This window comes from Dromiciops gliroides, chromosome 5 (assembly GCF_019393635.1).
Source record: "Dromiciops gliroides isolate mDroGli1 chromosome 5, mDroGli1.pri, whole genome shotgun sequence".
Taxonomy (NCBI): Eukaryota; Metazoa; Chordata; class Mammalia; order Microbiotheria; family Microbiotheriidae; genus Dromiciops; species Dromiciops gliroides.
The window spans coordinates 17,412,501-17,438,178 of NC_057865.1; the positions used below are offsets into that span (position 1 = coordinate 17,412,501).

Sequence of the window (25,678 nt, forward strand, 5' to 3'; positions counted from 1 at the left end):
AATAAAATAAAATACTCTTTGAGTTACCAAACCTCTCCACCAAGAGTCGTTAAGGCAACAACCCCCCCCCCAAAAAAAAAAGCAAAGAAAAGAAAATTTAGAAAGGAATAGAGTAGTATTTGGAAATCCCACCCTCCCCCCAAAAAAATACCTTGGTGATGATGGTGATGGTTATACGCTTTGGTTTCCTTTGACATAGGCCAAACAAACCTTCCCCAAGCTAGCTCAGTATCCACACGGCTAGAAGAATAAGTTACTCTAAAAGGGTTAGGAAGAGACAAAAAAAAAAATCCACGGTTATAAACCAGAAATCCCCGCTCCATGAGGCAGAGTCAGGGAGAAATGTCCTATTCTGGGCGTTTAAAGTAGTTCGGGTTAAAATTAAATACAGTGTGGGATTGGTCATTTACTAGCTAAAAGCAACGCCTCACAGATAGGGATGCTTTCCCGGGGAAAAAAATGTAGGTTTTTAATTTTCTTGCTTTTATTCCACACAAAGCTCTGAAGGAAGTCTGGGCGCGATCAATCTTATTCGCGAAAAGCTCTGACAGCTCCTGGCCCTTGACAACACATTGGGAGCTTCTTGCTCTTTTCCAAGACCAAATGTTGCCGAGAAATGAGGGAAGAGCAAGAAACGCAAGTAAACAGGGACCGGTGTTCCTTTTTCAGATATTTTCGTGGCAGAAAGGGTGAGGGGGTGGTTTGGGGCTCAGATTTTCTGGGGTTCGGGTTAGCGACGTCCGGTTTTGACTTTTGCTGGGAAATCTTGGGGCTGGGGTGGGGAGCTGAAGTTAAAAAAAAAAAAAAGCAGGAAGCATCCGCCTGCAGATTTCTACCAGGCTTTGTGAGTTGAGCTGAGTGGGCGCTGAATTCTGCTAGTCCTTTCTAGTGCTTCTAATTCAAATACCATCTGGAAGAAACTCCTCTGGCCACTCAATAGCGAGACTCTAAAAATCTATTACTTTAACTCGCAATGTATTTTAATAAGGATTTTACAAACGTATATCTGGAAAATGGATGAGATAGAGTGGATTTTTCCCTTGAAAGTCAAAATGAATATCTTGGCTAGCAAGATGCGGGAAATCACATTATAATTTCATTTTTAAAATCTCTGCCCTCAGGGAAGGAGGTAGCTATCAACCCAGTTCAATCTCCCTTAGAAAGGAACTCAAAGGATTGAAAGAATTCACGCTAGCCTCCTCTTCTCTACCTCCTCCCACTCAATTTATAGGATTTATCTGTCTTAAAATGGTTGCTTTTGAAGAAGAAAAAGCTGATGTTTTTCTTCCAGGTCTTCCACTCCAAAGACAAGGAGACTGCATTCCTTACCAAGCCTACATTTTAGCGTTATGTATTTACCCACTACGCCATTTTCCCATGGAGGACTGGGAAGCTGGAGAGGAATGGCAGTAAGGGGTTTCTTTTTAAACCAGAGTTCCTTCAGATTGTCTCTTAGTCCTGGCAAAGAGAAGGTAAAGAAATCTCTAGATGTGATGAAATCTATAAATAGGTTCTGTGCGCAGGAAACATCTCCTTGGCGCCGCTTCCCGCTACTCTTTTCCTTTCTTCTTTTAAAGAGAAAAAAAAAAACATTATGTTTCTTGTCCCAAGTAAGGGCAAATCATACATCCCCACGCATGTGTCTACACATGCACGCGTCTACACTGGATATTTCTAAAGACCATTCGAGGAAGGTTCTCAGAGGAAGATAAAGAACAAAATTAAGGATTTTTTGAGTGAACAAAATGGCGACATTTTTTCCCTGTGACTTGAGAGATGCAGCGGACGGAGAGGGAAGCTGATTTCTCACATAAAATACACGCTTAAGCTACAGATATAGATGTCTTTTCACTTCGTGCCTTAAGCTCAGAGCTGATATAGCGCTCAAATCTAAATCTAAAAATCCATTGGTTTAAAAAATAATCCTCAGGATGGAAATATTTCTTTTTTAATATGTGGGCTTTGAGTTCTCTCTGAGGAGGTAGCTCTTTCTGCAACTCCATGACTAGTAATATAATATTTAGTATCTGTGGAAAGGAAGGAAGGAAGGAAGGAAGAAAGAAAGAAAGAAAGAAAGAAAGAAAGAAAGAAAGAAAGAAAGAAAGAGGAAGAGAAGGAAGGAAAAGAAAGGAAACACTTGAAAATATTGCATTTTATTAGAAAGATCGACCACTTTCTATCTCTGCTCTGTCTGATTCTGTCTCTGTTTCTATTTCTTTCTGTCTCTATGTGTGTCCGTCTCTGTCTGTCTGTCTCTGCCTCCTCCCTCCCTGCCTCTCTCTCTCTCTCTCTCTCTCTCTCTCTCTCTCTCTCTCTCTCTCTCTCTCTGAAAGAATACGAGGAAGAAAAAGGAGACCAGTTTCAGAAAATGGGGGGAACTATACCAAATCCTGGGAACAAGGTTCATGTTTGAAAGCTGCCACAGACTGTCAACCAGTCCAGGAAAAGAGAAAGCTTGGCTAGCGGCTGCTGCGTACTTTTCCTTCACGTTCAGACCCCTTTGTGAGCCTGAACTACCGTAGTTACCGAAAAACTGCCTCAAACCTCGTAGGCGATTTATGATGGACTGTCTCTTCCAGGAGTGATTAACGACATGGGAAGCCATAAACGACTGTATTTCGAATTTGCCCCTTGGAAACGGCGTCCCGCCGCCTCTGATTTGTATGCCTGGCTTCGCTGGCCTTTATTTAAGGCAGCCCCCGCACAATGTAACAGCCTTTAGCCTCTCTCTTCTGACCCTGGGAGGGAAAGTGTGGGAGTCGAGAGGTCCCGAGTGCAGGAGAGAGGAGCGTCCTTCTCCCATGGGTGGGTTGACGGAGGGCGACTGAGAGGCAGGAGAAGGGGAGAGAGACACCAAGAGAGAAAGGGAAAGAGAAAGGCTCTCCAGAGAAGATGGCGATCGCCTTCCTTCCTTCCTCTTCCAGCAAGGAGTGGTGAATCTCCATCCCCGCCCCCATTGCCCCCCCTCCCCCTGACTCCCACAGCTTCTCGGGCCCAGCACCAGCACCTGTGATCGCGGCGCTTTGTTCCCGGCTTGCGAGCTCCAGGACGACTCTGGCTCCGGCCCGGGGCCTGGCAGCTCGGAGCCGCAGTCCCAAGCCAGCCCGGCTACAGTGTGTCGGACGCGGGACCGGCACCTAGGGCGCCTTCCCGCACCTCCTACACACAGTCTTCTAGCAGCACTCCAAGGCCAGTCCTAGGCCAAGGCTGGCTCCCACGGCCCTGCTCCGGAGGGGGCTGAAGGGAGCTGGAGAGAGGGGGTGCCCGGAAGGATGCGGGTAATTGGGGAAGCGGTGGGGGTGGGAGGGTGGGGGGTGGGGGGGGAAGGGAAGCCTTTGGCTACCTGAGCCTCACCTCCCTTCTCCAGGACGTAGGCAACTCCCAATATCGGCTAAAGAACACGTTCTGAAAACCGAATTAGTCAGAATAAAAACTTTATTTTGTGTATCTTGTTTTTGTTTTTTTCAGAACGTGAGCAGCAAGGAATGTAGACCTCTCGAAACAAATCTTGATTTTTTTTCACGTTTACAGATTGTTGGGGGGGGGGTCCGTTTAGCCCGCTGTTACAAGCATAAAGTATTGTTGGCAAAAATAAAAAATAAACAAAGTAGCTTCTCTCTGGTTTTGTTACAATCTTTACCATCTTGATAAAAGAATTCTCTTTCCCTGTCGAACCAAACTGTCGTAGGAACGCCAATCTGCTACTGAACAAAAGGTCAGAAGAAAGCTCCTGAACAATCAGGGTATAGATTTGGGGAGCAGGGGGATTTTTTAATATAAATATGAACGGATGGGGATAAATAATATTTAAACACTTAGATTACTCAATGTTTGCAAAAAATATAAATAAATCTGACTGTTCACCAGCATACACACATTGAGAGACGGACACAGATTCATTATTGTCCAGGGAGACCCTGTTTCAAAGCGCCCTTTGATATCCTTTCTCGCTCTTTAAAAGAAGTGCAATAAAAAAAACAACTAAAAATAATAATTAATAATAATAAAACACAACTTAATCGCTTCCCCTCGGGAGCCATAATGTACGAACAAATTCACATTGAAGAACTCGGCTAGAAAATTTGTTCATATACCCTGTTTCTGATAAAAGAGTAAAGAAGGTGAAGGAAGGAAGGCCCTTCCTCTCGCCTCCCCTTCCCCCCCCCCCAGCCAAGGAGAGCCAGAGGACTCGAGTTGGGGGCAGATAAATATCACCATGGAAACTCTAGAGCCATTCAAGCAACGAATATTGCTACGTCATATAAACTATAAAAAGGCTTTACCCAAGAAAACAAAAGAGGGGATGGGGGAAGGGAGAGAGAAGAGAGGAGAGACAGGGAAGGATCAATTTTTTTAAAGAAAGCAAAAAAAAATCACAACAGAACTAAAAAGACAGAAGTGGGTTGACTTTGTGTCCACTCAACCCCGAGGTCCATCACAGATGGGTCAATTTGGGCGCCTCCTGAATTCTTCCCTGAGAAGGATGGTGAGCTGTAAGGTCTGTGTAGGTGGGGTGGGGCTCACAAGGTCCATGATGATGGTTGTTAGCTATGGGCCCGGCCCCCCCCATAGTCCATGTTGGCTGAGACCGGATGAGGGAGATGAGTCAGACCAAAGATGGAAGACCCGGAATTACTCATGGGCTCCACATAGTTGCCCCCCACGAAGACGGGGCTTCCCTGTAAGTGTGGAGTCCCATAACTACTGTTGCCTTGGAGGGGGTGAGGGTCGTAATCTGGAGCGACCGAGGCAGTCCCCGAGTATCGCTTCTGAGGAGGTGGGCAGCTGTTAAGGGCAGCTGGGTAGGAGTTGGGGAGGCCATAGGTGTTCTGATGAGGCTTGCTAAAGGACGGGGGCGACTGGGGCTCGTAGGGAACACTGTTGACCAGAGAATGCATAGAGTTTAGGTACCCCCCAGCACCAGGAGGAACCGGGCTTCGGCTGGGGGACTGCCCACCGGAGGATGTCATCATACCCTTGCCCTTCTGATCCTTTTTATATTTCATCCTGCGGTTCTGAAACCAGATTTTGATCTGTCTCTCAGTAAGGTTGAGCAAGTTGGCCATCTCGACCCTCCTGGGCCTACACAGATACCTATTGAAGTGGAATTCCTTCTCCAGCTCCACCAGCTGGGCGCTTGTGTAAGCTGTTCGAGCCCTCTTGGAAGATGCCTGCCCGGGGGGGCTTTTATCGCCAGAGCAACTCTCACCTACACAAATCACACACAAAGAAGAGGATGAGTACTCCGTAGCCAGAGAGCCCCCAGCCCCTGCAGCCTGAGCCAATGAACATGGGCATATCCCTGGACCATTGGGAGGGGATTAGGACACCTGGTCCAAAGAGGTGCTCTCCTTGGTGGCCTGCTCCACTCAGCTCCCTCCCCTTCCTGCTCCCCTTCCAGACCCTGGGAGGTCTCCATCAGCTTAAACTGAAAGGCCACCCCCCTCCAAACAAGGTGACAAAGTCCTTTCTCTAAGGTGTTTTAGGGAGACATAGTTGTTGGAACAATTGGAAGGAAAATGTGAAAAAAAAAACTGGAACCAATTTTATGTTGAAATTCAGTGTAGTATAAAATTCATCATCTTCCTTCAAGATGGAAAGGAAACACCCCCCCCAAAAAAAAGATTCCCCCCCCCCAATTAAGAGGGTAGCCTGCTTTAATTCTCTCTTCAACTGCCTCAAATCTCCATTTCTCCAGGCATGTATAGTGAAGGTGAAAACATCCAAGTAGACATGCTTGAAAGAAAGGGCCTGAAGCATCCTGAGCACTGGATGAGAGCTATCAGAGAGTACAACCTGCCCTTGCTTTGAATGGATATCATATATTTCTAAAATTAGTGGAGGGAAGGAGGGGGGAGACTAGCTGGGAGGCATGTGGCATGGAGGGATCACTCCAGACTTTCCCAAGATGTTACTTACACTCATGTCCTTCCTGGGCTCCCCCAAGGCATCCCCGGTCAAACATGGTTTGCTCCAGGTTTAGAACTACTTCAAGCAACATCAGCTGGAAAGGGGGCAGATGTAAACAAGATGCCTGAAAGCTACAGCTAGGGCTCTTTCATCCACTGGGGTTTGTATCACTCAGGCCCATGTGGTTCACATTAAGATGACAAACACTAGAATCCCCCACCCCTCTGCCTTCTCTTTTCCCCCCAAGGCCTGACTTTATTGTGCTAACACAGAGCATGGGTTTCTAAAACTATGTAACCCAGGCCCTCAACCTGCTGGAGCAAAAATAGCATCTGATTATAAGCAAAGCATTGATTCCGACTGCAGGTGATCATGAACCATTTTATTGGAGTTATACACTTCAGTCTGGGGTCACTGTCTTATTATATTCAATCTGTGCCAAAAAGAAAAGGAAGAAGGAAAAGGAGTATGGCTCAGGCTGGTCTTCTGGCTAAAGGCCCAGGCCTCAGGCCTCCATATACATGAGAACTCTCACATAAAGACAAGGGATGGAGCCAAATTCTTCCTCCTGGCCTCCCGGAAAGGCTGTATTGACCATCACCAAGATTCTAGAAGGGAAATATGGTACCCCAGGTTCAGCTTCCTTTGCCACACTCAGAGAGTCACTGCCTTGGGAAAAGAAATCTGAAAGGTTTACAGAAGGAACCCAAACCACAGGGAGGGGAGAACCCCAAAGCATGGGGCTCTTCCTGCAGTTCTGTGTTCCTCTCTGAACTAGACTGGTTCTGGATTGGGAAGGGAAGGAGGAAGCAGTCTGAACTAGCAGAACTTGGTGGGAGGAATGGGAGGCAGGTGAGCACCATGCCTCGCCATGGCGACAATGGTTACCTGAACTGGAGCTGCTGTTTTTCTGCTTTGTGTTTTGACGAGACTCTTTCATCCAGGGAAAGATCTGTTTGGACATAGTAGGCGAATTGAGCATGGGACTCTTGGTAGGGGCTGGGTTGCTGCTGGCATTTTGAGGTGGTGACCCAGAGGGAGGGGGCTGTGAGGATGATGGAGCCGGAGGACCAGGGGGCTGAGACGGCTGCTGGGGCTGTTGGGACGGTGGTGGCGGAGCCGGCTGCTGCAGAGGCTGTGGTGGGGGCTGTTGTGATTCCGGGAGGCCCTGAGCCTGGCCCCCCTGGCCCCCAATGGTTCTCATGCAACTGTCGTTGATGTCATTGGCCTTGTGGTGGGCCACAGCGCTGCCAGGGGACTGCAGGGAGCAGGCCGGGCGATGGTACTCGCTTTCCACCAGCGCCGAAGACGGAGGATATTGCTGATGACCCGCATTATAAGTGAAACCGTTTGCTCCTTGGTAGGGGTAGCCGCCGTAGATCGCCGAAGTGTCGTAGTAGGTCGTTTTTTGCATTTCGTTGTATCCCAGTATTTATTTCACACACTGACAGGGTCTTGACACCCTTGAAGCCGAACATTGGCGCCCCCCCTTCCGTCACGTGACGTTCCTCTGCCAATGGCCGCCCCCGACAGACCTGGGGGTGGGGGGAGAGATGAGAAGCGCAGCTCGGTGAGGGCTCAGTACAAATCCATCTTACTTTCAATAGCTAAGTGACATGAAAGCCACAGAAGAAAAAGTGGTCAGCAATATTTAGCAGCATGACTTGGCCCGGGGTGCAGGGAGGCGAGCTATAAAAAGCCGCTGGAATTTACTGGCAGCTCCCAATATTTGGTTAACTTGGGCCTGGAGTTGGGGGGGGGGCTTTCCAAGCCGAAGGGGCCCGGGGCTCTTGGGGGCACAGGCTTTGAGCTCCCCTTCTCTCTTGATTCCTTCCCCCAGCCAGGAAGGAACTGGGCCGACTGCGATCTTCCTTTCAGAGATGTAGGACCCAGAGAGCGGTAATCTGGGCCCCTTTCTTTCTCACCTCCTCTGGGGGTCGTTGTCACCCTTGCCCTTTGGGAAGGTGTTAAGAGCCTAAGGCTAGCTAGACCCAGGGAAAGGTTTCTATTTCCCAAAGAAATCAGCACCATTTCTTCTCTCTAGTCTGTACCATCTCCCCTTGCACATTCACAGACACACACACACACAAGTTATGCTTATCTCTTTGGGATTCAAGGAACGCAACACTTGTAAGCCCAGTCCAATTTCAAAGCTCTCCCGTTCTGGGTTATTTACCACCTTCTTCATCTAAACCAACCTCTTGGGCTTTATGTCTCTAGCTTCACCCTCGTTAGGGAAAATTGGAGGTAATATACGGAGAAAACACCAACAAAAACCCCTCCTCTTCCATCCCCATCAAGTCACAATGAAAACTAGGGGGCTGGTCTTTTCTTTTGTTCTTCCACGACCCCTGCTCCCAGATCCCCTGGCCTCAGCAAGCAGCCCCAAAGCTGTCTTCCAAAGCAAAAGGCACCCCATCCCTTCCTCCCAGGAATGTCTGAGGTGCTGGCTTGTTCATGGCACCTACCAAATTCTACCTGTTAAAACATGATGGATTAGGGGGGGGGGACCCACCAGGAACCTGAAAAACCAGCGTTCATCTCCATGACCACCGTTTGAACTTTCCTTCCAACTTAACGATAATAGGCTCTGTCTTGGAAACTGCTACGTAATTTGATGTATGGGGGTCGTTTGGCTCGGGGAGAGGGGATAGAAAGACAAACCAGAAATCACTCCTCCAGCTCCTCAGTAGGGTTTTTGTTGTTTTCAAAGCTGTTTGCTAACTCCATTACTTTACCTGCTTTCCAATAACCAATTAAAGATGGCACACAAAAGTTAAGCGGCATCTGAAATTTGGAGTGGAGAGAGTGCTCTGGGAACTGAGATCCAGAGAGTTTCTTTGGGTTTCCAGTCTTAACAAATCCAACTCCTTGTTAACCAGCTCAGAAAAGTTCCACCACTACTGCATACATATGTGAACACACACAACATTAATGTTATTTCTTTTGGGCACTTAAGAAAGTAATAATGACCTACTTGGGGTGGGGGGATGACCATTTTCAGCCCTAACTGTATATGTCTGTGTGTATATACACATATACATATATATGTGTTATATATATATATGTATATATACATATATGTGTGTGTGTATATATTTGCATTTCAAGTTGTTCAAGACTACAAGAGAATAGCGGGCACTTCATTAGCTTCCAAAAATGTACATCTATCAGTGGGTGATTCTGATTTCGTTTTTAATAATCTGCTCCTTTGGATTTTATTATTAAAGCAACAATCTGATCAACATCTGGAAAGCAGGCACAATTAATTCTCCAGCACCCCAATTAAAAATTAGAGCATCCCTTCCTTACCCAAAGTGATTGTATGTGAGCCCTAGGCTCTGGAGTATTGTTTAACCCTTGGAAATAGATGAGAAGATCCAGATAACACAAATGGAAGAAAATCAAATCTTAAATAATAGTGTATAAGCCAGTGGTGAATTTAATATCACAATTTCCTGTTCTCCTACTGAAAAGGGTTTCTATTCCATTTGACAGTGTTAATGTCTAACATTGTAAATATTTTAGATACCAGGCTTGTGTTAAATACAATGTCAGGTTAAGAAAATCACTCCAGACACTTGAACAGCAAGATATTAGATAAAACAAAATTAAGTTGATTTTGAAAGTGCAATACTTCAAGAGACTTGCTAATCCATTATCCCAACCCAGAGCGGGCTCCTGCTTAACTTCAAGGCTTTCACGAAGTTGTGTACTGCTTGGTTAAAATTAAAAGTAAAACAACAACCCAGCCCCTAAGATGTGGAGTCACCTCCTAGGTCCAACCCCAAAGTTATCCCTATTGTCTGAGGACCCCAGACAACCCTCAGGGCCCAAGCAACCTCCCCCCCAAGTTTGCTTCCTAATGAAGAAGTTGGACGTCAGCATGGCAGGAGGTTCCCCCTCCACCCCAAAGACAAAGGCTTGAGCAAAAATTCCAGTGCAAAAAACAAAAATCTATTTCTGGGCCATACCCAGGTGCAGCTGAGCAGAAAGCGAGTCAGAGGCAAAGTGGACTGCATGCAACAACCTCTATTGTCTTCCTTTTAGGTATGGCCAAATTCAGGCTCCTTTCTCCCCCACCCCCTTGTTCTCCTCCTCCCCGCTCAGACTCTCACCCCAGATCGGAAGGGGCAGTTAGGTGAGAAGAGCCCCCACAAGTCCCCACAAAACAGAAAAGTTAAGGGAAGAGGAAAGTGGGCATGGAAGGGGGGGGGGGCGGGGGTTGGGGAAAACGGCCTGAACTCGAAGTCTAAGGGTATCAGTCACTGCCTGCGAGGAAGCTGCAGCTTGTGAACTCTTCATGAACCGAGATTTAAGTCTGTGGCCATAAATCACCGAGACACAAACTCCGCCATTCAGCACTGATAGCGGCGGCGGCGGCGGCGGCCTGCGGCCCAGCTTACCTTAACTTCTGACGACGGACGCGGAAGGAGGCAGGCACCCTCCTCCCGTGCTCCGGACCAGCCCGACCGCCCGCCCGCGGCCCCGCTGCCTCGGTCCAGGTCCCCTCCGGCTCGACCGGGATGGGCACCAGCTCCAGGCATCAGCCGCCGGGAGGAAGACCCCGGAGCCCAGGACGCGAGCAGAGGCGTGACTCCACTCGCTGCTCCTGCACCACTCGCCAAGGGCTGGCTGGGGCTGCTCGGACCCCCCCTCCCCCCCCACCACCCCACCCCCTCCCCTAGCACCCCCTCCCTGCCCTTCCTGAGGGCAGCAGCCGGGGCCCCGAGATAAGAGCTATCGCCGCGCGGGGCTTTTCCTAGGGTAGTGGCACCGAGATGGGTATGTTTCTTATGAATATTACACGCGGAGCAGCAGCGTCTGGTCGGGGTGGGGGGGTGGGGGGGTGGGGGTGGGGGAGAGGCAAAGCCGACTGGGGAAGCGCGGGCCAGAGTGGGGGATGGGGATTGAGGAAGCTGAGGAGTGAGAAGAGAGGGGGAGTGAACGAGTAAAGGAGGGCAGCCTCCCCCCCCCCACCTCCTCATCCCCACCCCCTCCCTGCTCTGAGGCGTCACTAAAGTCCAGGAAAATTATGCTAATGAAGACAAACAGCTCTCACAAAGGGGCTTTCTCACCAGGGTCTTTATTTCTTATGAATCTGTTTGAGAAACCTAAAATAGTGAACAGCCATTGAGGAAGGGGGAGAGAAACCAGGGTGGGGGGCACCAAAGTTTCCCTGAGACTCTAAGTGGGTAACTTCCTAGGAAAATGTTCTCCTTGCACCCTTCACCATCCCCAACTTCCAAGGAAAGAGATGGGGGCCTCCATTTCCTGGCTTTTACTGGGTGGGGGCTGATAGGGGTCAGAATTCTGCTAGGGTCAATCATTGCATCTAGCTGAGTTTGACTATTTTTAGACAGAAAGTATCAGTAGTTTCAGGCTTGGGAGGAGTGCGGAGGTGAGGAAGGCAGGAAAACGCACATTTCAACGCCAGTCCCACCTCAGTGCCTGGGATGTGCTGAGGGGCTCACCTAGGTTCTCATGTGTGTCCCTGTGTCTAAACTATTCTCTAATATAGACTAGGTACGGCCTAAAGGCAATGTGTCATAGATGGTGTGTATTGTACTGCTCCCAAGCTGTTCTTTCCAATGTGTACTGAGTTGGGGGAGGGGGGCAGTGTGGAGATTCACTTCTAGTATTATATCCACTTCAGGGCTAACACTAATTCCCCTTCCCAAACGTGCCTAAAACTGAGTAGAGTCGGATTAAAGAAGGCCGATTTCTGTTGTCCCGGTGCGTGTCTGTTCTGTGTGGCAGCATGGGAGAAATAGAGATTTTGCGTAATTACGAGGTCTCGTCCTTCTCAAAGGAAGGTGTTAAAAATATAAATAGTATGTTTAAACTCGCAAGGAGCCGAAGTGTCACCTTAGAGCAAAAACAAAGCCGGGGAAAGGGAGAAATCCGAAAACGCTCTCTGGCCAGGGCGGCCGCTCATGCATACCAATGGTTTTTTGTCATTTATGGCCAGGCAAGATTTATGACTTCATGCACCAAAGCTGTAAACAGAACTAAAACAGAAAACACTTGCTCCTTATGGCATATTGCGACGGCCCGACATGAAAGGAGAAGCCGGGTCGCGTAGGAGGCGAGGCGAGAGGGGGCCGAGAAATCCGCTGGCCTGCATTTTCTCTTCAAGCCCTCAGCCCACCCCCAGGTTGGATGTTTCCCTGGAAGAAAGGAGGCGTAGGTCAATAATCAACCCCGCACTTTCTCCTCCAAACTGCTGATGCGACTTGCTCCGGGTTTCCAGCTAAACTAGCTAGAGGGAACGAAAGGAAGGCTGCGAGAAACCCAGGGCAAGAAGAGAAGGACGCTAAGCAGCCAGCCTGGACCGGGGTTAGAGGTGGGATAGGGCAGAGAGATGGGCTGCGTTGGGAAGGACTGGGGGGGGGGGGAGAGATGCCTCTACCCACTGTGGGAATTGAGCCTGCCACGAGAAGACTCTAGGAAGTCCACTGCCGGGACTAAGCTAGGGTACTTCTAGCCCGGGAAGCTAAAGACCTGCCCGGGAAGCTAAAGACCTTCCTGGGAAGAAGGGAATCTCAAATAGAGAGCCTGGGATAGGAGACATCTTTCAACTTCCCGGCGTACCTCTGAACCAGCAGAATAGGGCTCCCGGGCAGACAAAGGTGCTTTCTTCGTTGGCTTTTTCTGCTCGGGCCAGTAGTGGACCATATTCATGGAAGGGGGGCGAGGTGTGCTGGCATCAGGGGAAGAAGGAGGCCAGGGATGCGAACGAGTGCCCTCCCCAAGTCACTTAAAGAAATGGATACTTTGAAAGGATTGATGGTTGATTTCTAACAATCATTTGTTCATCCGTGGTTGGAGTTTTTACACAGTAATTGGTTTGGTTTTTGTTCGTTTGAAAACAACAAAAATAAAACCAATCTCCTTGAAATTATTTATCGGTTCAGAGATTCTCCCCCACCGCCTACCCCCCACGCCACCAGTCCCTGGTCCTCTCGATTTTACAAAGCCAGGTTTCTTTCGCGTCCGTTTTCTTCCCTTTTTCCCCTATCTTCCTTGTGAATTCAACCAGCTTCCTTTTTTTCCTGAGGAACAAGTTGAATAAGGCATTCTCTAACCTTTCTTCCCGGCCTTGACACTGAGAATGCTACAATTTCTGGGCTCTCGAAGAGAAGGAAATCGAACTCCTCAGAAAAGAATGAGACACCTTCCGATCTTCTATTGGGGTTTCATCTGCAAGGGCTGGGGCGGGAAGCTCCTAGGAACATATTTTCTCGATATAAGCTAGGGAGCCTTTTCTTTTAGAGGTATTCGAGATCCGAGGTGGGGGGGGGGGGGAGAGGAGTTTTTGCTGGCGGGAATCGGGTATGGAAATCTCACTCCGGGCAGGAAAACTGGGGATGGAATATACATCCAGGTCATTCTTGAGATGGGGGTGATGAGGCCGCGCCTATGGGAAGGAGACCCTTTTCATTTCTTTTGGTTGTATCTCCTTCTCCTTTCCCAAGAAGCAAATTCTGTAAACTGTGTGTGTCACATTTTGTTCGGGGTGCGGATGCTCTCTTAGAGAAGATCCGGGAAGCAGAGTTTTATTTGATATCCATTTGACTCGCCAGCACTAAACAGATAATAAAGGACCGCTCTGCAAACCTCCGTTTGCTCTCACTTTCTTCCTAGTGAAACTATATTATTTATGAGTCCTTAACTGGGTCAAAAACGCGCCAGAACTGGGTCGTAAATCATAGGAAACGCTGACAAGTAATTGAACTGCAATTAAAGCTTACATTTTATTTTCGAGGGGCGTTTTAGGCCACTTAAAATAACCGCCGTAAAACATGTTTACCTATGAAATCGGCAAGGGGAGTGGATGAGTGGCCCTTGCTAAATGGGGGGGGGGCAGGGCAGGGGCAGAAGGGGGAGAGAAAATACCACTTAAGCCGGGAAACTTGATTAGACTTTCTTTAATTGAGGATGGAATGAAAAAGAAGAAAAGAGGTGCTTTTCTAGAAAAAGTCCTAGCAGTTCTGCTGACCAAGCGTCCCTTTCCTGCAGCCAGGGAGTACCAGAGACAAGCCTGGCTTCTTCATGAGCCCCCAGAAGCAAGTTTAGAAGCAGAGGTGGGGGTGCTGGACAGGAATTTGGGATAAACAGGTTAAGATCTCAGTAGCATCCTTCCCCGAGGTAGAGAAACGTCTCCCAGGGACCTGGGAGCGCCATAAATCTCAGCTCGGCTCTTGTCCTATGTCAGAGCTGGCTTCTGCCTGTCTATCCTAGCTTTTCACTTCATACTTCGGCTGAGGACCTGAGGTCCCGGGCCTAAAGTCTCGGAACTCAATGTCTTCCCAGACCAAGGAAAGAAGAAGGACCCTGTCCTACAGTCGAAGGAGAGAGAAGAGGGTCCCAAGTTCTTTCTCTCTCATCAGATCTCTCCTAGCCCAGGATGAGCCCTCTCCTTTACACATTTTAGAAGAAACCAAAGTCAGAGGCCCCTGTCCCCAACCTACCGATCCCTTTCTCTCTTTTTGGATTTCTTCAAGCCAATGTCCAATTTCCCATCCCATCTTGTGTGCACAGAATTGAGAAAAGAAAACAATGGAGTCGCTCTCCCCATTTGGACTTCCTCTGTCCTGTTTCCAGGAAAGCATGTGAGCCCAGCACCCGAATAATAAATACAGTCGTGAGACCCATCCCAGATAAGATGAAAGCAAGGCGACTGCTCCCAGCCAGTCCCTCTCCCGGCTCCACCAGCTCCAGTAGCCACAGAGAGTCCCCCTTCTCCAACCAAACCGAAGAGAGGCCCCCTCACTCCCACCCTGTAGTCCCCCACTGGACAAACACACCAACAAAAACCTAACTGCCCAGGCCTTAGCTTTAGGGTCTTCCCTTCACCTTGGGACAAGCTCCTGGAAATGGAGCAGATTCTAGAAAGGATAACACTAGGGGAAAGTCAAAGAGGGCTCCTTAGGGGATGAGCAGCCCCCAAATCTCCTCTCCTCCACCCACCTCCACACACATACTTTCCTGGAAAAGAAACTCTGGCTTTACTGTGCTATCCGGGGAGTTCGGGAAGATTTTCAGTTCTGAGCCAAGACAAAGGGGAAAAGAACAGGCACAGCAATCGCTCCTCATACTCCCTTGAGCCTCCTGGGCTGACCTTTGCCTCGATCAGCAATAATTTATCGAAGAAGCGAACAATCAACGGAAATACCTTAAAACCAAATCCATTCTCCTCTCGAAGCCTCGCGTCCCATCAGCTCGGCAGTGATCGTTCCATGAGCCCTAGAATACTGCAGCCGGCACGAAAAGCTCTCTGAGGAGGAGAAGGGGAAAGAGAAGAAGGGAGGTGGGGGTAGGGGGGTGAGGACATGGAGGGGGGGAGAAGAAAGCTCTCGTTCTGAACAGAATCTAGGATCACGTAATCACAGACGAAGCCCGCCTCGGTGTCCGCTCCAAATGCCACAATAATGCGCTGCATTATGTGCTCACGTGGTCACGCGTCAACTTAAATCCTTTTATTTGAAATAGGGAATCATCGAAGGAACTAGATTTTCAAGAAGAACCCCCCCCCGGGGGGGGGAGGAGAGAGAGAGAGAGAGAGAGAGAGAGAGAGAGAGAGAGAGAGAGAGAGAGAGAGAGAGAAGGAAGGAAGGAAGGAAGGAAGGAAGGAAGGAAGGAAGGAAGGAAGGAAGGAAGGAAGGAAGGAAGGAAGGAAGGAAGGAAGGGAGGGAGGGAGGGAGGGAGGGAGGGAGGAAGGAAGACAGCCTTGTCCAAAAGCAAGCAGGAAGTTTATAGTGCCAGGCGGTACTCCTACTGGGACAGTCTCTCTTCCCTGTCCTACTGCCCCCTCCCTATTCTTCACTTCTATTTCTTTGCACACATTCTCTCCGACCGGTTAGGTTAAAAACAACAACAATTCATTGCCTCGTTCAGTGAGTCCACTCAACTTTTCTAACAGCCCCTGCTCCGCTGGTAAGCGAAGGCCACCTCGCATCTTTGGCAGGGCCAGAGCCTCATCTGGTCCTTGCTTCAATAATAAATCAAAACGCTGATCCCTTGCTTTCGATAAGGAAACTCCTTAATGAGTCACTTGATTGCTAGAGCCGCATCCCCACAGGCTGCACTATCCCGCTATTGTATGGAACTTGCTCCACACCCACGCGGTACAACCGCGCAGCCCGGCTGGCTGAAAAGGCCTGTAATTTACCTGACAAAGGCAGACGCGTCTCTTGGAAGCGGAGATGTTTTGAGTTGTGGGAGCCCAGGCTCTGAAGGATGTGCCTGGCTCCGGTGGGGTGGATCTGAATTTTTCAAACTCTGTAGGGACCATCCCCGCTCAACCTGGGCTTACGCATTTCCTATGCACAAGCTGAGTGCTACACGAAATTATAGGTTTCTAACGATGAAAAATGCAAAGGGGGGCGGGGAGGGAATGATCTAATTGTCCAAGAGGAGGAAAAAAAACAAACCCAACCTTCACTTGTGTCCCTTGAGTTAACCTAGAAAACAAGCTGGTGCCTTATCTGTATGAATATCCAAAGGGCTTCCCTCAAGACTGTTTAATCCTTTCCAACATCCATAACACTTTATCCAACAACAGAGAAAATGATCTAAAGAAACTGATGTGCCCACAGCCAAATGAAGCCTGTACCAGGCTCTAAGCCTTCCAGACCCCATCCTTCCAGTCTGGTGACACTTGGGTCCCCACTGCTCTGATTCTAACACTCAGTGACCAGGATTTAGCTAGCAACATATCTCCAATGCCCTTCTCAACCCTTTCTCCTTTGGCTTTGAGGAAACCTCTAGTAAGTCCTGGGACTCCAATTCTGTTTTCCTTTGCCCACTTTCCTTTTACCTTCCTTTCTGTAAACAGGAGCCAATTTTAGTAACCAGGGACTCTATATGAATTATTTTTTTCTTCCCAAGGGGAATAGAAGGAGACTGAATTTCTACATCTGTAACTATGGGATAATCAGAATGGTAAACAAGAAATCTGGACACATTTAAAGAGAGGAGCCCTGCCCTGAAGCCTACCCCCACACACATCTTTAGTGAAAGTGAGTGTGCTCTGCTAGTAACCTCCTTTTTCTTGCCTAAGCCCTTCTTTGCCTACATGGGATAGTCTGATTTAACTAGACTGACTCAGTCCAGCTGCAGCAGTGAACTGAAAGTGAAAATGATCACAGCTGGGATTTAAGGGTGATTTTTTTTTTTTAAAAAGAGCTCACTCCACTTCCAGGAAAGATAGTGACACCCTCATCTCTCCACTCCACATTCTCCCCAATCCTGAGGGCTTGCCAAGCAATCGAAATGGAATATGAGCCTGGAAAGAGTACTGAGCCTTAATAAAACAAAACAAAAAATGTTCTCCACTATGCTGTATCCCAAAGGGGGTGGGGGGACAGACCTTAGAATCCCAATCAAACAGAAACTCCAACAACCATAAATCACCATCATAAGTCAGAGGTACATCTTCAGTGAAATGCCTTAATACCAGTGAAAGAGGCTGGGTTTCCCTACTCAGCTCCCCAGAAGGTCCTCGTTTCTGTTAACCACTAAGTTAATGCCCAAACTTCTGTTTAACAATTAACATCTTGGAGTGGAGTGCAGCCAGTTTGTAAAAACTGGAAAGGGGTGTCTAAGAACTTTCAAGGAAGTGGAACTTGAAGGGGAAATGGTTTCCCTAAGGGTGGGCTTTAGCAAAAGGATAGGGCTCTGACTTCTTCCCAATGACCTAGACTTCAGACGAGAAAGAAAATCCAACGGAAAGTTATCCATCTCTTTTCAGTGGGCCTACAACTCATTTCCTAGGAAAGGACTATGATACATCACATTCAATTCTAATGGAAGAGAGAAAAGATTTTAACCTTGTCTCCTTCCATCCCACTGCACCACTCCTGGGGCAGACTGGGGAGGGGGGTGGAAGTCTTTATTTCCTCCCTCAAATTTATATTCCATCCTTCCACAATAACTAACCCTCACTTCCAAACTTCTTCATTTTCCTAGAACTAAACTCTGTTCATTGTCTGGGAATTGAGTTGAGGGAGGGATACTTAAGTATGGGTCCAGGCAAATGAAATTAAAAAAAGTAATAAAGGTGCTTTGAAAAGGGCAGGGAAACTAATAAGAGATGACTTTGGTTAATATTTGAAAATCTCTGGGGAGATTCTCACATTCAAATATGACAATTTGATTTCTCTGCTATAAATACACTTACAAGATGTTTTTGTTTTCTGTAGTTAACCTGGATGACTCCCCCCCCTTTCCCTAAGCACTAGGTAAAGAACATTCTCCTGTTCTCCTTAGAGGAGGGAGAGAACCCCCATTTTATTGAGGGGTGGTTTTCAAGCTCATCTGCTATGCAGTTGGACTCTCAGTTTTCTGGGTGCTGAAGGGTATGGTAGATTCTTAAAGCTATTTCCTCATTCAATAAGAGCATTACAGTGGGGAAGGTGCTGATAACTGACACAGCAAGTATATTCAGGTAAGGGCACATGACACAGTCTCTGATAAAAGTGACACTGAGGTCTCCTAATATGCTTCACTTTCTATCAGATGCAAATCAAACTTAGAATACCAGCCATATCAACACAGAGACTGACTCATCATAAATTGCAAAGAAACCACAAACTGATAGGATTGGGGGGGGGGGGGTAAGGGAAGGGCAAATGTCAAAGAAGATTCAGGCCAGGGAAATACACAGATAAAAAGATTTTTCTGAAACTCCCTGTTTGTGCTTAGTTTAAAAGGAGCAATCCTCCAAAGAACAAAGAAACTATTTCGTGTTCAGCAGCCGCTCTGAGCAAAGAGAGGATTCTGAGGGCTACCCCAGTCCTCCAATAGACACCCCTCATAGGCCCTTAATTTATGACCCTTTTACAAGGTAATAAACCACACTAATTGCCTTCCTGCATCCCAAACAACTTCAGCAAGAACTTGAAAGGATTCCAGAGAGTTTTTCCCTTGCCTTAAATATGAAAAGAAAATCCTAAAACCCAATGAAGATCACTGCATTGTCTTAGCCAATTCAACCTCTGGAAAGGAATAGAGATCACTACACACAACTAAGGAGGCCTAGACATATTAAATGCCAGTGAGTTTACTTATCTCTGAGTCTAAGGGGGGGGGGAAGGTGAATCTTGGGAAAAAGCAGGGGCATTTAAACCAGTTTCCTTAAAACGGAATCATAATTTTGATTTTTCCCAACTCCTGACCTCCCTCCTAAGGGTCTGCAAAAAACATCCCAGAAAGCAGTCTACCCCCCACCTCCACCACCACCTCCCCCCCAAAAAAATTTCCCAATAGTTTTCATTGTCCTCACTGGCTGGAAATCGTTGTAGTCCAAGTAGAGGTTTGTTTGAGGCTAGTTGGAAGAAGGAAACCGACACGCACTAGCTAACCACGCCGCACCATTCCGCGCCATTCATTCCTAGGGTCTTTAGCCGCCCCATAATCTAAATACCCCTGCAAATACAGCTCCGATTCCTAGACATTCTTTCTCTGTCTAGACTCAGTATTCGCTGGGGATGGGCGCTGAATAGAAGCTGACCAGAAAATTCCAACTGAGTTAAAAATTGATCAGAACTCCTCCCTCCCCTTCACGATCGGGAGGGGGAAAAGATTTCTAGGTGCCCCCCCCAAGTGGAAAGTCTATGCCAACCCCATTTCGAGACAAACCTTGGAGGTTAAGCGTCTGGAGCCCTCTTACCTCTCCAGATTTGAAAAGGATCATGGAATGGCTTCCTGCCCCAGGCTCTCAGTCAGTCATCTTTTCCGGTACCCAGGCAGTTCTGCAGACAAACAGACAGCAGTGGGTGAATCGTGGCTGGGAGGGAAGGGGAGAGTCGGGGGAGTGAGGGGCGTGCAGTACAAGAGCGTCCTTCGGTACATGGTGAGCTCACAAACACAGTCACCAGAGTTTCTTCCCAGATTCACTTTGATCACCCGAAAAGATCTAGCCTACACATTTAGTCATTTAATCCTTTTTTAAAAATCAAATAAATACATTTCCTAGCCCCAAACCCATTCTCTTGTCTTTTTTTTTCTTTCTTTCTTTCTTGGTGGCAGGATTGGAACGGAAAAGGGCAAGAAAGATGGGCACAGAAAAGGGAATTAATTCTCTGCTCTCAGCCAGCCTGGGCTATGTCCTCTTCTCTCGCCCCTCAGTTCTGAGATATGAAAGTATGCTTGATTTTCCTTTGCTAACAGAGGCTAGCCTTGGGGTTTTCTTTGGGGGTGGGGAGCGTTTGAGCAAGTAGACACTCGAAACCTCCCTGGTCGATGGAGAAGGTTCAGACTGGGACTCCAGTCCACAAGCCGGGCACGGCATTGTGAGGGGAGTTTTTGTCTTCTGGTTTATTCAAACCCGGCCTTCTTCATCTCTGAGCCAAACTTTATTGTGGCCTGACAAGGGGGCCCAGCTGTGCTGGACCTTTCAAACTTTAGACGAACTTCTGCTGGAAACTGGGAAACCCGAAGCGGACGCTTGAAAAATAATATTACAAGACGCCAATAAGTGAGCTATTTGGATCCATCTCTCTACTTGCAGAGCAAGCCAGATGCATGCATTATTTGTGACCAAGCTGCACCCCTGAATTTCTGCCTGGCCAGCAAAGGGCAATGTTGTGATCGTGCAACTTTGATGGGGGGAGGGGAGAGTGGGGGGAATCTTCCAGTTCATGCCTTGGAAAACTCTGAAGTCTGTCTTGGGAAAACTCCTCTGGAAGAAACTTTTCATTGTGTGGCTTCAGTTTCATCCCTTTCCACGTTCCTCTTTCTTTCCAGCCTTCAGTGCGCGCCCCCACCCCCTCCACCCCAGCCCGCCGAGAGAGGTGATCCGAACTGATTGCCCGCCTGCCGTAGTAGTGTCCAGCTCGCCCACTGGCTGCACAATATTGAAATGTGAAAGTTGCCTTCCCAAGTAGCTTAGCCTGCTCAGTAAGTGGATGCAGCCAGCATTCGACTTGTGCGTTGCTGGCCCCCCCACTCACCCCTCTTCTCCGGTAGCTTCGCCCTATTTCCAAATCAGCTTGCCGCTTCCCTCCCTATCCACTCTTTGATCTCTTTTGACCTGTAATCAATACTCAGTTACAAATGGCGATAGACTTTATCGACAGTCTCGTTCTCCTCCTTTAAATAGGTCATTTGCATCTTGGAAAGCCACTTCTAGCTACCTCTGTAGCCACACACACCACTCATTGTCTAGCTCTTCCACTCAGGACTTTCGACATAACTTCTCCGGGAAAGCAACTTCTAAGTCGCCGTTCGCCACGCCATTTATGAGACGGACGACCGAGATAATGATTATTGTTATGATTATTGTTGTTACTCTGTTACCCGAGGAAGTCCAATGCACACCGTGGGTGCCCCAACTTGGTACAAGCATAAATCATGCCCATTAATGAATGGATCAGGAAGAAATTCGACCGTGACTTACTTTTCTTTTACAATGGCTGCTTCTCTCTCTCTCTCTCTCTCTCTCTCTCTCTCTCTCTCTCTCTCTCTCTCTCTCTCTCTCTCTCTCTCCCTCTCTCTCTCCCTCCCTCCTCTCCTTGCCCCAAGCCCTCGGAATTAGGAATTGGCTTTATTTTTTGGCTCTGCTACTGTGGGCTGTGATTTCTTAGCTCCAAGAAAACGGGACAAAGCTCTGCTCCAGCCCTGTGGTCAGCCAGCGGTCCGCAGAGTGAATTAGAATATTGCCAAAAGTAGTCAGCCCATCCCAACACAAAAGGGAGAATGTGACCACCACGAGGCACCCAAAGCCCAAGAGCTGATCCTGCTCTCCCACCCTCACCCCAACTCCCATCCACCCTCATCTGACCCACAGGAAAATATCCCCGGAATGGTCAAATGAGAAGGAAGACTGCATGATCCCTCCATACTCACCGTCGGAAGCCCTATCGCCCCCTCTTAAAGAGTTTAAAGTCTTTCGAAATAAATCTGAGTGTGAATTTAAAATATATATTTGGAAATCTATCAACTAGGAAGTTGGGTTTCACTTCTGACAGTATCATTCCTGGTGAGCGAGATACTGACGACCACAGATCCATTCTTGCCTGTCTGCATTAATTATTGAATGAGTCACGTGACACTCCCAAGCTTACCATTTCCATACACCCCCACCCTAGAACAGAGGCAACAGCTTTCTCTACGAGGAGGGGGGAGGGGGGTCGTTCTTGCTTTCCTAGGCAGCCCCCAGATCTCTGGGACTTAAGACAGTTTTCCCTTGCCTGTCCTGGGTGAGCAAGCAACCATAGTCAGAGAACTGCCTCCTTTTTAGGCTTGGCCTGAGTCCTTGGAATCCTGGTGGAGATTCTGAGCCAGAGACTGCTGCCTTAACAGTTCAGGCTTCTTAGGCTGCCTCCTATATATGATCTGCATTCATGAGCCTTTGGATCCAGCGTGCCCAGGATGGGCACTTTATATTGTTCCTTGGCTTAGCCGTCCTGGCCCCTGGAAAGGATGACTCTCTAGGACCTGGCCATTTTGAATGTAGATTTCTGCACAAATAGGCCACACACACACACACACACACACACACACACACACACACTGACAAGCTTGTGTGTTGGCAGACAAAGGACACGTGTGCTTCCATAGACACATCACACCTATACAGAGAGGTGCAGAAGTCACTACTGAGTTGTAGGCTGTTATTAATGCCAAGAAAGTGGGGGCGGGGGTAAAATTAGCCATTAATTTTAAGTCTGGACATGAGCTGAGTTCATTGTTATGTGGCTCTCCAACTGTAGAGTGACTCTTGCCTCCCCCTCATTTGCCCTTAGTTACTGAATGAGAGCTCTGTCATGCATTTGATCCATTTGCTCCAAGCTCCACGGCACATCTTCCAGCCCTGAAGAGTGTGTCGAGGTGCTGGAAGGAGTCTCAAGTCACCATTATATTATTAAGGAAGCAGGAATCCTGCATCCCCCCCAACATCCTAGGGCCGGAACACCAGAAATCCATCGAAAATGGAGAGTGTAATTCTTGTTAGACCAATAGTAAGGGGAAGAGGGAGAGATTAGGCCTTGCTGTGTGTAGACAGTGTTTTAAATTAAAGAAAATGTCTACCAAAGAAGTCATGATGGGCACCAGGAAGAAGAAACCCACTGACTTGTTAGATCTCACTTCTTCCCACAGGAAACCTGAGGTCCCTGTTTTCTTTATTGATCCTTCAAAGATTCCTTTATTTTAAGTTGAATTAGATCTGTCTCCTCATTTCAATCGCTGGAATGAAATGACACAAGGACTGAAAGGTAACAAACAGCTCTGAAGTTTCAAGGGGGAGGTAGGGTGGGAAGAAAAGGGGGTGGGGAGCCTGCTAATGGGAGACAGGCCAGAACTATGAAAGAGGTTTGAGGTAGGGAGAGAGAAGAAAACCCCCAGGAGCTCCCCATGTATACAATTCAGGAAGCTCTGTGCAGAGCTCACTTCACCCACCCACCCACCCCAAGTGTAATATATCTAGGTAATCTTCCCACGGAGCTCTATTCTGGGTATTAAGTACTGTACTCTGCCTGTCACAGTTGAATTCCTCCTGTAATAAAACACCGGGTATATCATAGATTTCAGCAAAAACTAGGAAAGAGAGCCTGCAAACTGCCATTTTCCTTCAGGGGGGAGACTGTTAAGCACTTGCTTCAAACTGTGACAATTAAAGTGTCTCCGATCCGATTTAGGTTGATTTCAGATGTTGACAAAAGTTTTAGCTCTGATGTTCCATGGCTTTCCTCTGTGACTGAAGTAGATGAGTGCGTGTGCACGCGCTCAAGTGTGCGAGCATAGAGACAGAGAGACAAAGACAGAGGGGGGAGAGAGAGAGAGAGAGAGAGAGAGAGAGAGAGAGAGAGAGAGAGAGAGAGAGAGAGAGAGAGAGAGAGAGAGAGAAGGAGATAGAGAAAGAGAGAGAGGGAGGGGAAGAGAGACAGAAACAGAGACAGAGAGAGGAGATAGAAAGAGAGAGGGAGAGAGAGAGAGAAAATTTCGAGGGGGAGGAAAGCTCTAGGGCTTACATAGAATACTATCTTTAAAGGTCAAGGGTCCCCAGGGCCAGTGGGCTTCGCTAAAAAAAACAATTAATGGGATAGAAAATTTGTCCTCTCAGTGACCTCTTATGGTAACCCTAGAGAAAGAAGGACAATGCAAAGACTTAAACTTCAAAGCAGAATTTCCTAAGTTGTTATAACATTCTGGCTCAAAGGATCAGGTCTACAACAGACTCGAGTGAAGGGTCGAATAGAGATAATTATTCAGGTAATCCAAGTTTTGAAAAAGCCCTCGTGGAACTTAATTAGCCGGCATTTCAGCTCCAAGTCCTTATCTTTAAAAATGGTCTCAACACTCCACTTCATTTTCAGGGTATAGCTAGATACTCCAGCAGAGTCCACACCCCCCCAACACACACACACACACACACACACACACACACACACACACACACACACAGAGGCCTGATAATTTCTAGGCACCTCCCAGCCTCAGACACAAAGGGCAAATATGAACGTTTACCTTATATGATGATAATCTGCCATAAGAGACTTTGTAGCCAGCGCTTCGTTTCCACCGAGAGTCTGCATTTTTCAAGACTTTCCATCTTTATATATGACCACATTTTTTCCAGGGACATCCTTTGCTCCTCCACAGACTTTTCCAGGAGAATGCCTTTCAGAATTGCTGTTGAATTACAAAGAAGTATTTATTGTATGAGGTGATTAATGATTCTCGGCAAAATTGCTATTTTCAGCGTGATTTAATTTCGTTTTACAAGTTGGGGGAGGGGAATAATAAGTTTAAGCCCCAGGTTTAGAGAAACCCAGATCCTCCAGTTCACATCTTATAAAACACGGTTCATTTCAGGACTTTGGATGACTTCTGAATGTGTTTATTTGTTCCTCCCCAATTTTTAGTGGCAAGACATTTTTTTTTTTGATGGCAGAGAAATGGAAGCTGCTCTGAGCAATGAGACTGTTGTCTCATTCTCGGATCTATTTCGTTCATAATTAAAGAGCTGGCAGAATTCGCCTTTAACAAATGGCAGTAGGTAAGAGAAGCGTAGTTTTCCTGCTTATTAGTTAAGTGTTTTAACTACTGATGGACAAATGTCTCTAAAATGCCTCCAGTCTAATTCTGAAGAGGTTTTCCACCACCACCATCACCACACCACTACTCCAGGCCCTGCTCAAACTTTTTCATTAAAAGCCTATCACTCATTGAACACGCAGTGAATTCTGTGATCTGATGCTAATGTACTTTCCCTTTCGTATTGCAGAGGGAGGTACTCACTATATCTTCCGGGACAAGTTTGAAGCATAAGAAGATGACCAGGTTGGACTGCTGGTCCCCTGCCAACCCCCTTTTTTGTATGTAGTTTTCTAATTGTCTCGAACTATGGACAGTGAAATGAAGCGAAGCTCCCCGGAATCAGAAGTGGCACCCGGGACTCTCACAATCTTGGGGGCTGACTACTATTGAGATAGCAACCCCTTTGTGACATCATGTGCACATTCTTCTGGGACAAAACTTTTGAGGCACACAGATTGGAGAATTGAATTCTTTTTCAAACTGCCCCCTCTCCCTCCAAAAATCATAAATCAGTATTTGGCTCACAGGATCTTTAAGAGAGCCAGCTTTCCTCCCTCCCCGATCCTGACTCCTAAGAAAAGCTTTGTACGGCAATAAATATTAAAATGACCACTTACTTTCAAGTGTCATTATGGTTGTGTGTGGTTCAGCCAGGGCAAAACAGCTGCTGGGGGCTACGAGCTCTTTTCTATATCTATCCCTATAGCCATAGAGACGAATT

The 25,678-nt window shown here is 47.6% G+C and overlaps 1 protein-coding gene and 1 long non-coding RNA gene across 2 annotated transcripts in view; both read right to left on the reverse strand.

The window, feature by feature from the left end:
• LOC122727622 overlaps positions 1 to 281 on the reverse strand; it is a 583-nt gene extending 302 nt beyond the window's left edge. Inside the window, exon 1 of the long non-coding RNA XR_006353164.1 lies at positions 152 to 281. This is a non-coding gene — a long non-coding RNA (uncharacterized LOC122727622). The remainder of the gene's footprint in view (positions 1 to 151) is intronic.
• A 3,168-nt stretch (positions 282 to 3,449) lies between these two features.
• HOXA3 (homeobox A3) overlaps positions 3,450 to 25,678 on the reverse strand; it is a 35,340-nt gene continuing 13,111 nt past the window's right edge. The window contains 5 exon segments of the mRNA XM_043966077.1: positions 3,450 to 4,567; positions 4,569 to 5,209; positions 6,799 to 7,445; positions 19,586 to 19,667; positions 24,385 to 24,549. Coding sequence (XP_043822012.1) covers positions 4,436 to 4,567; positions 4,569 to 5,209; positions 6,799 to 7,324 — 1,299 coding nt within the window. The 5' untranslated portion in view covers positions 7,325 to 7,445; positions 19,586 to 19,667; positions 24,385 to 24,549 and the 3' untranslated portion in view covers positions 3,450 to 4,435.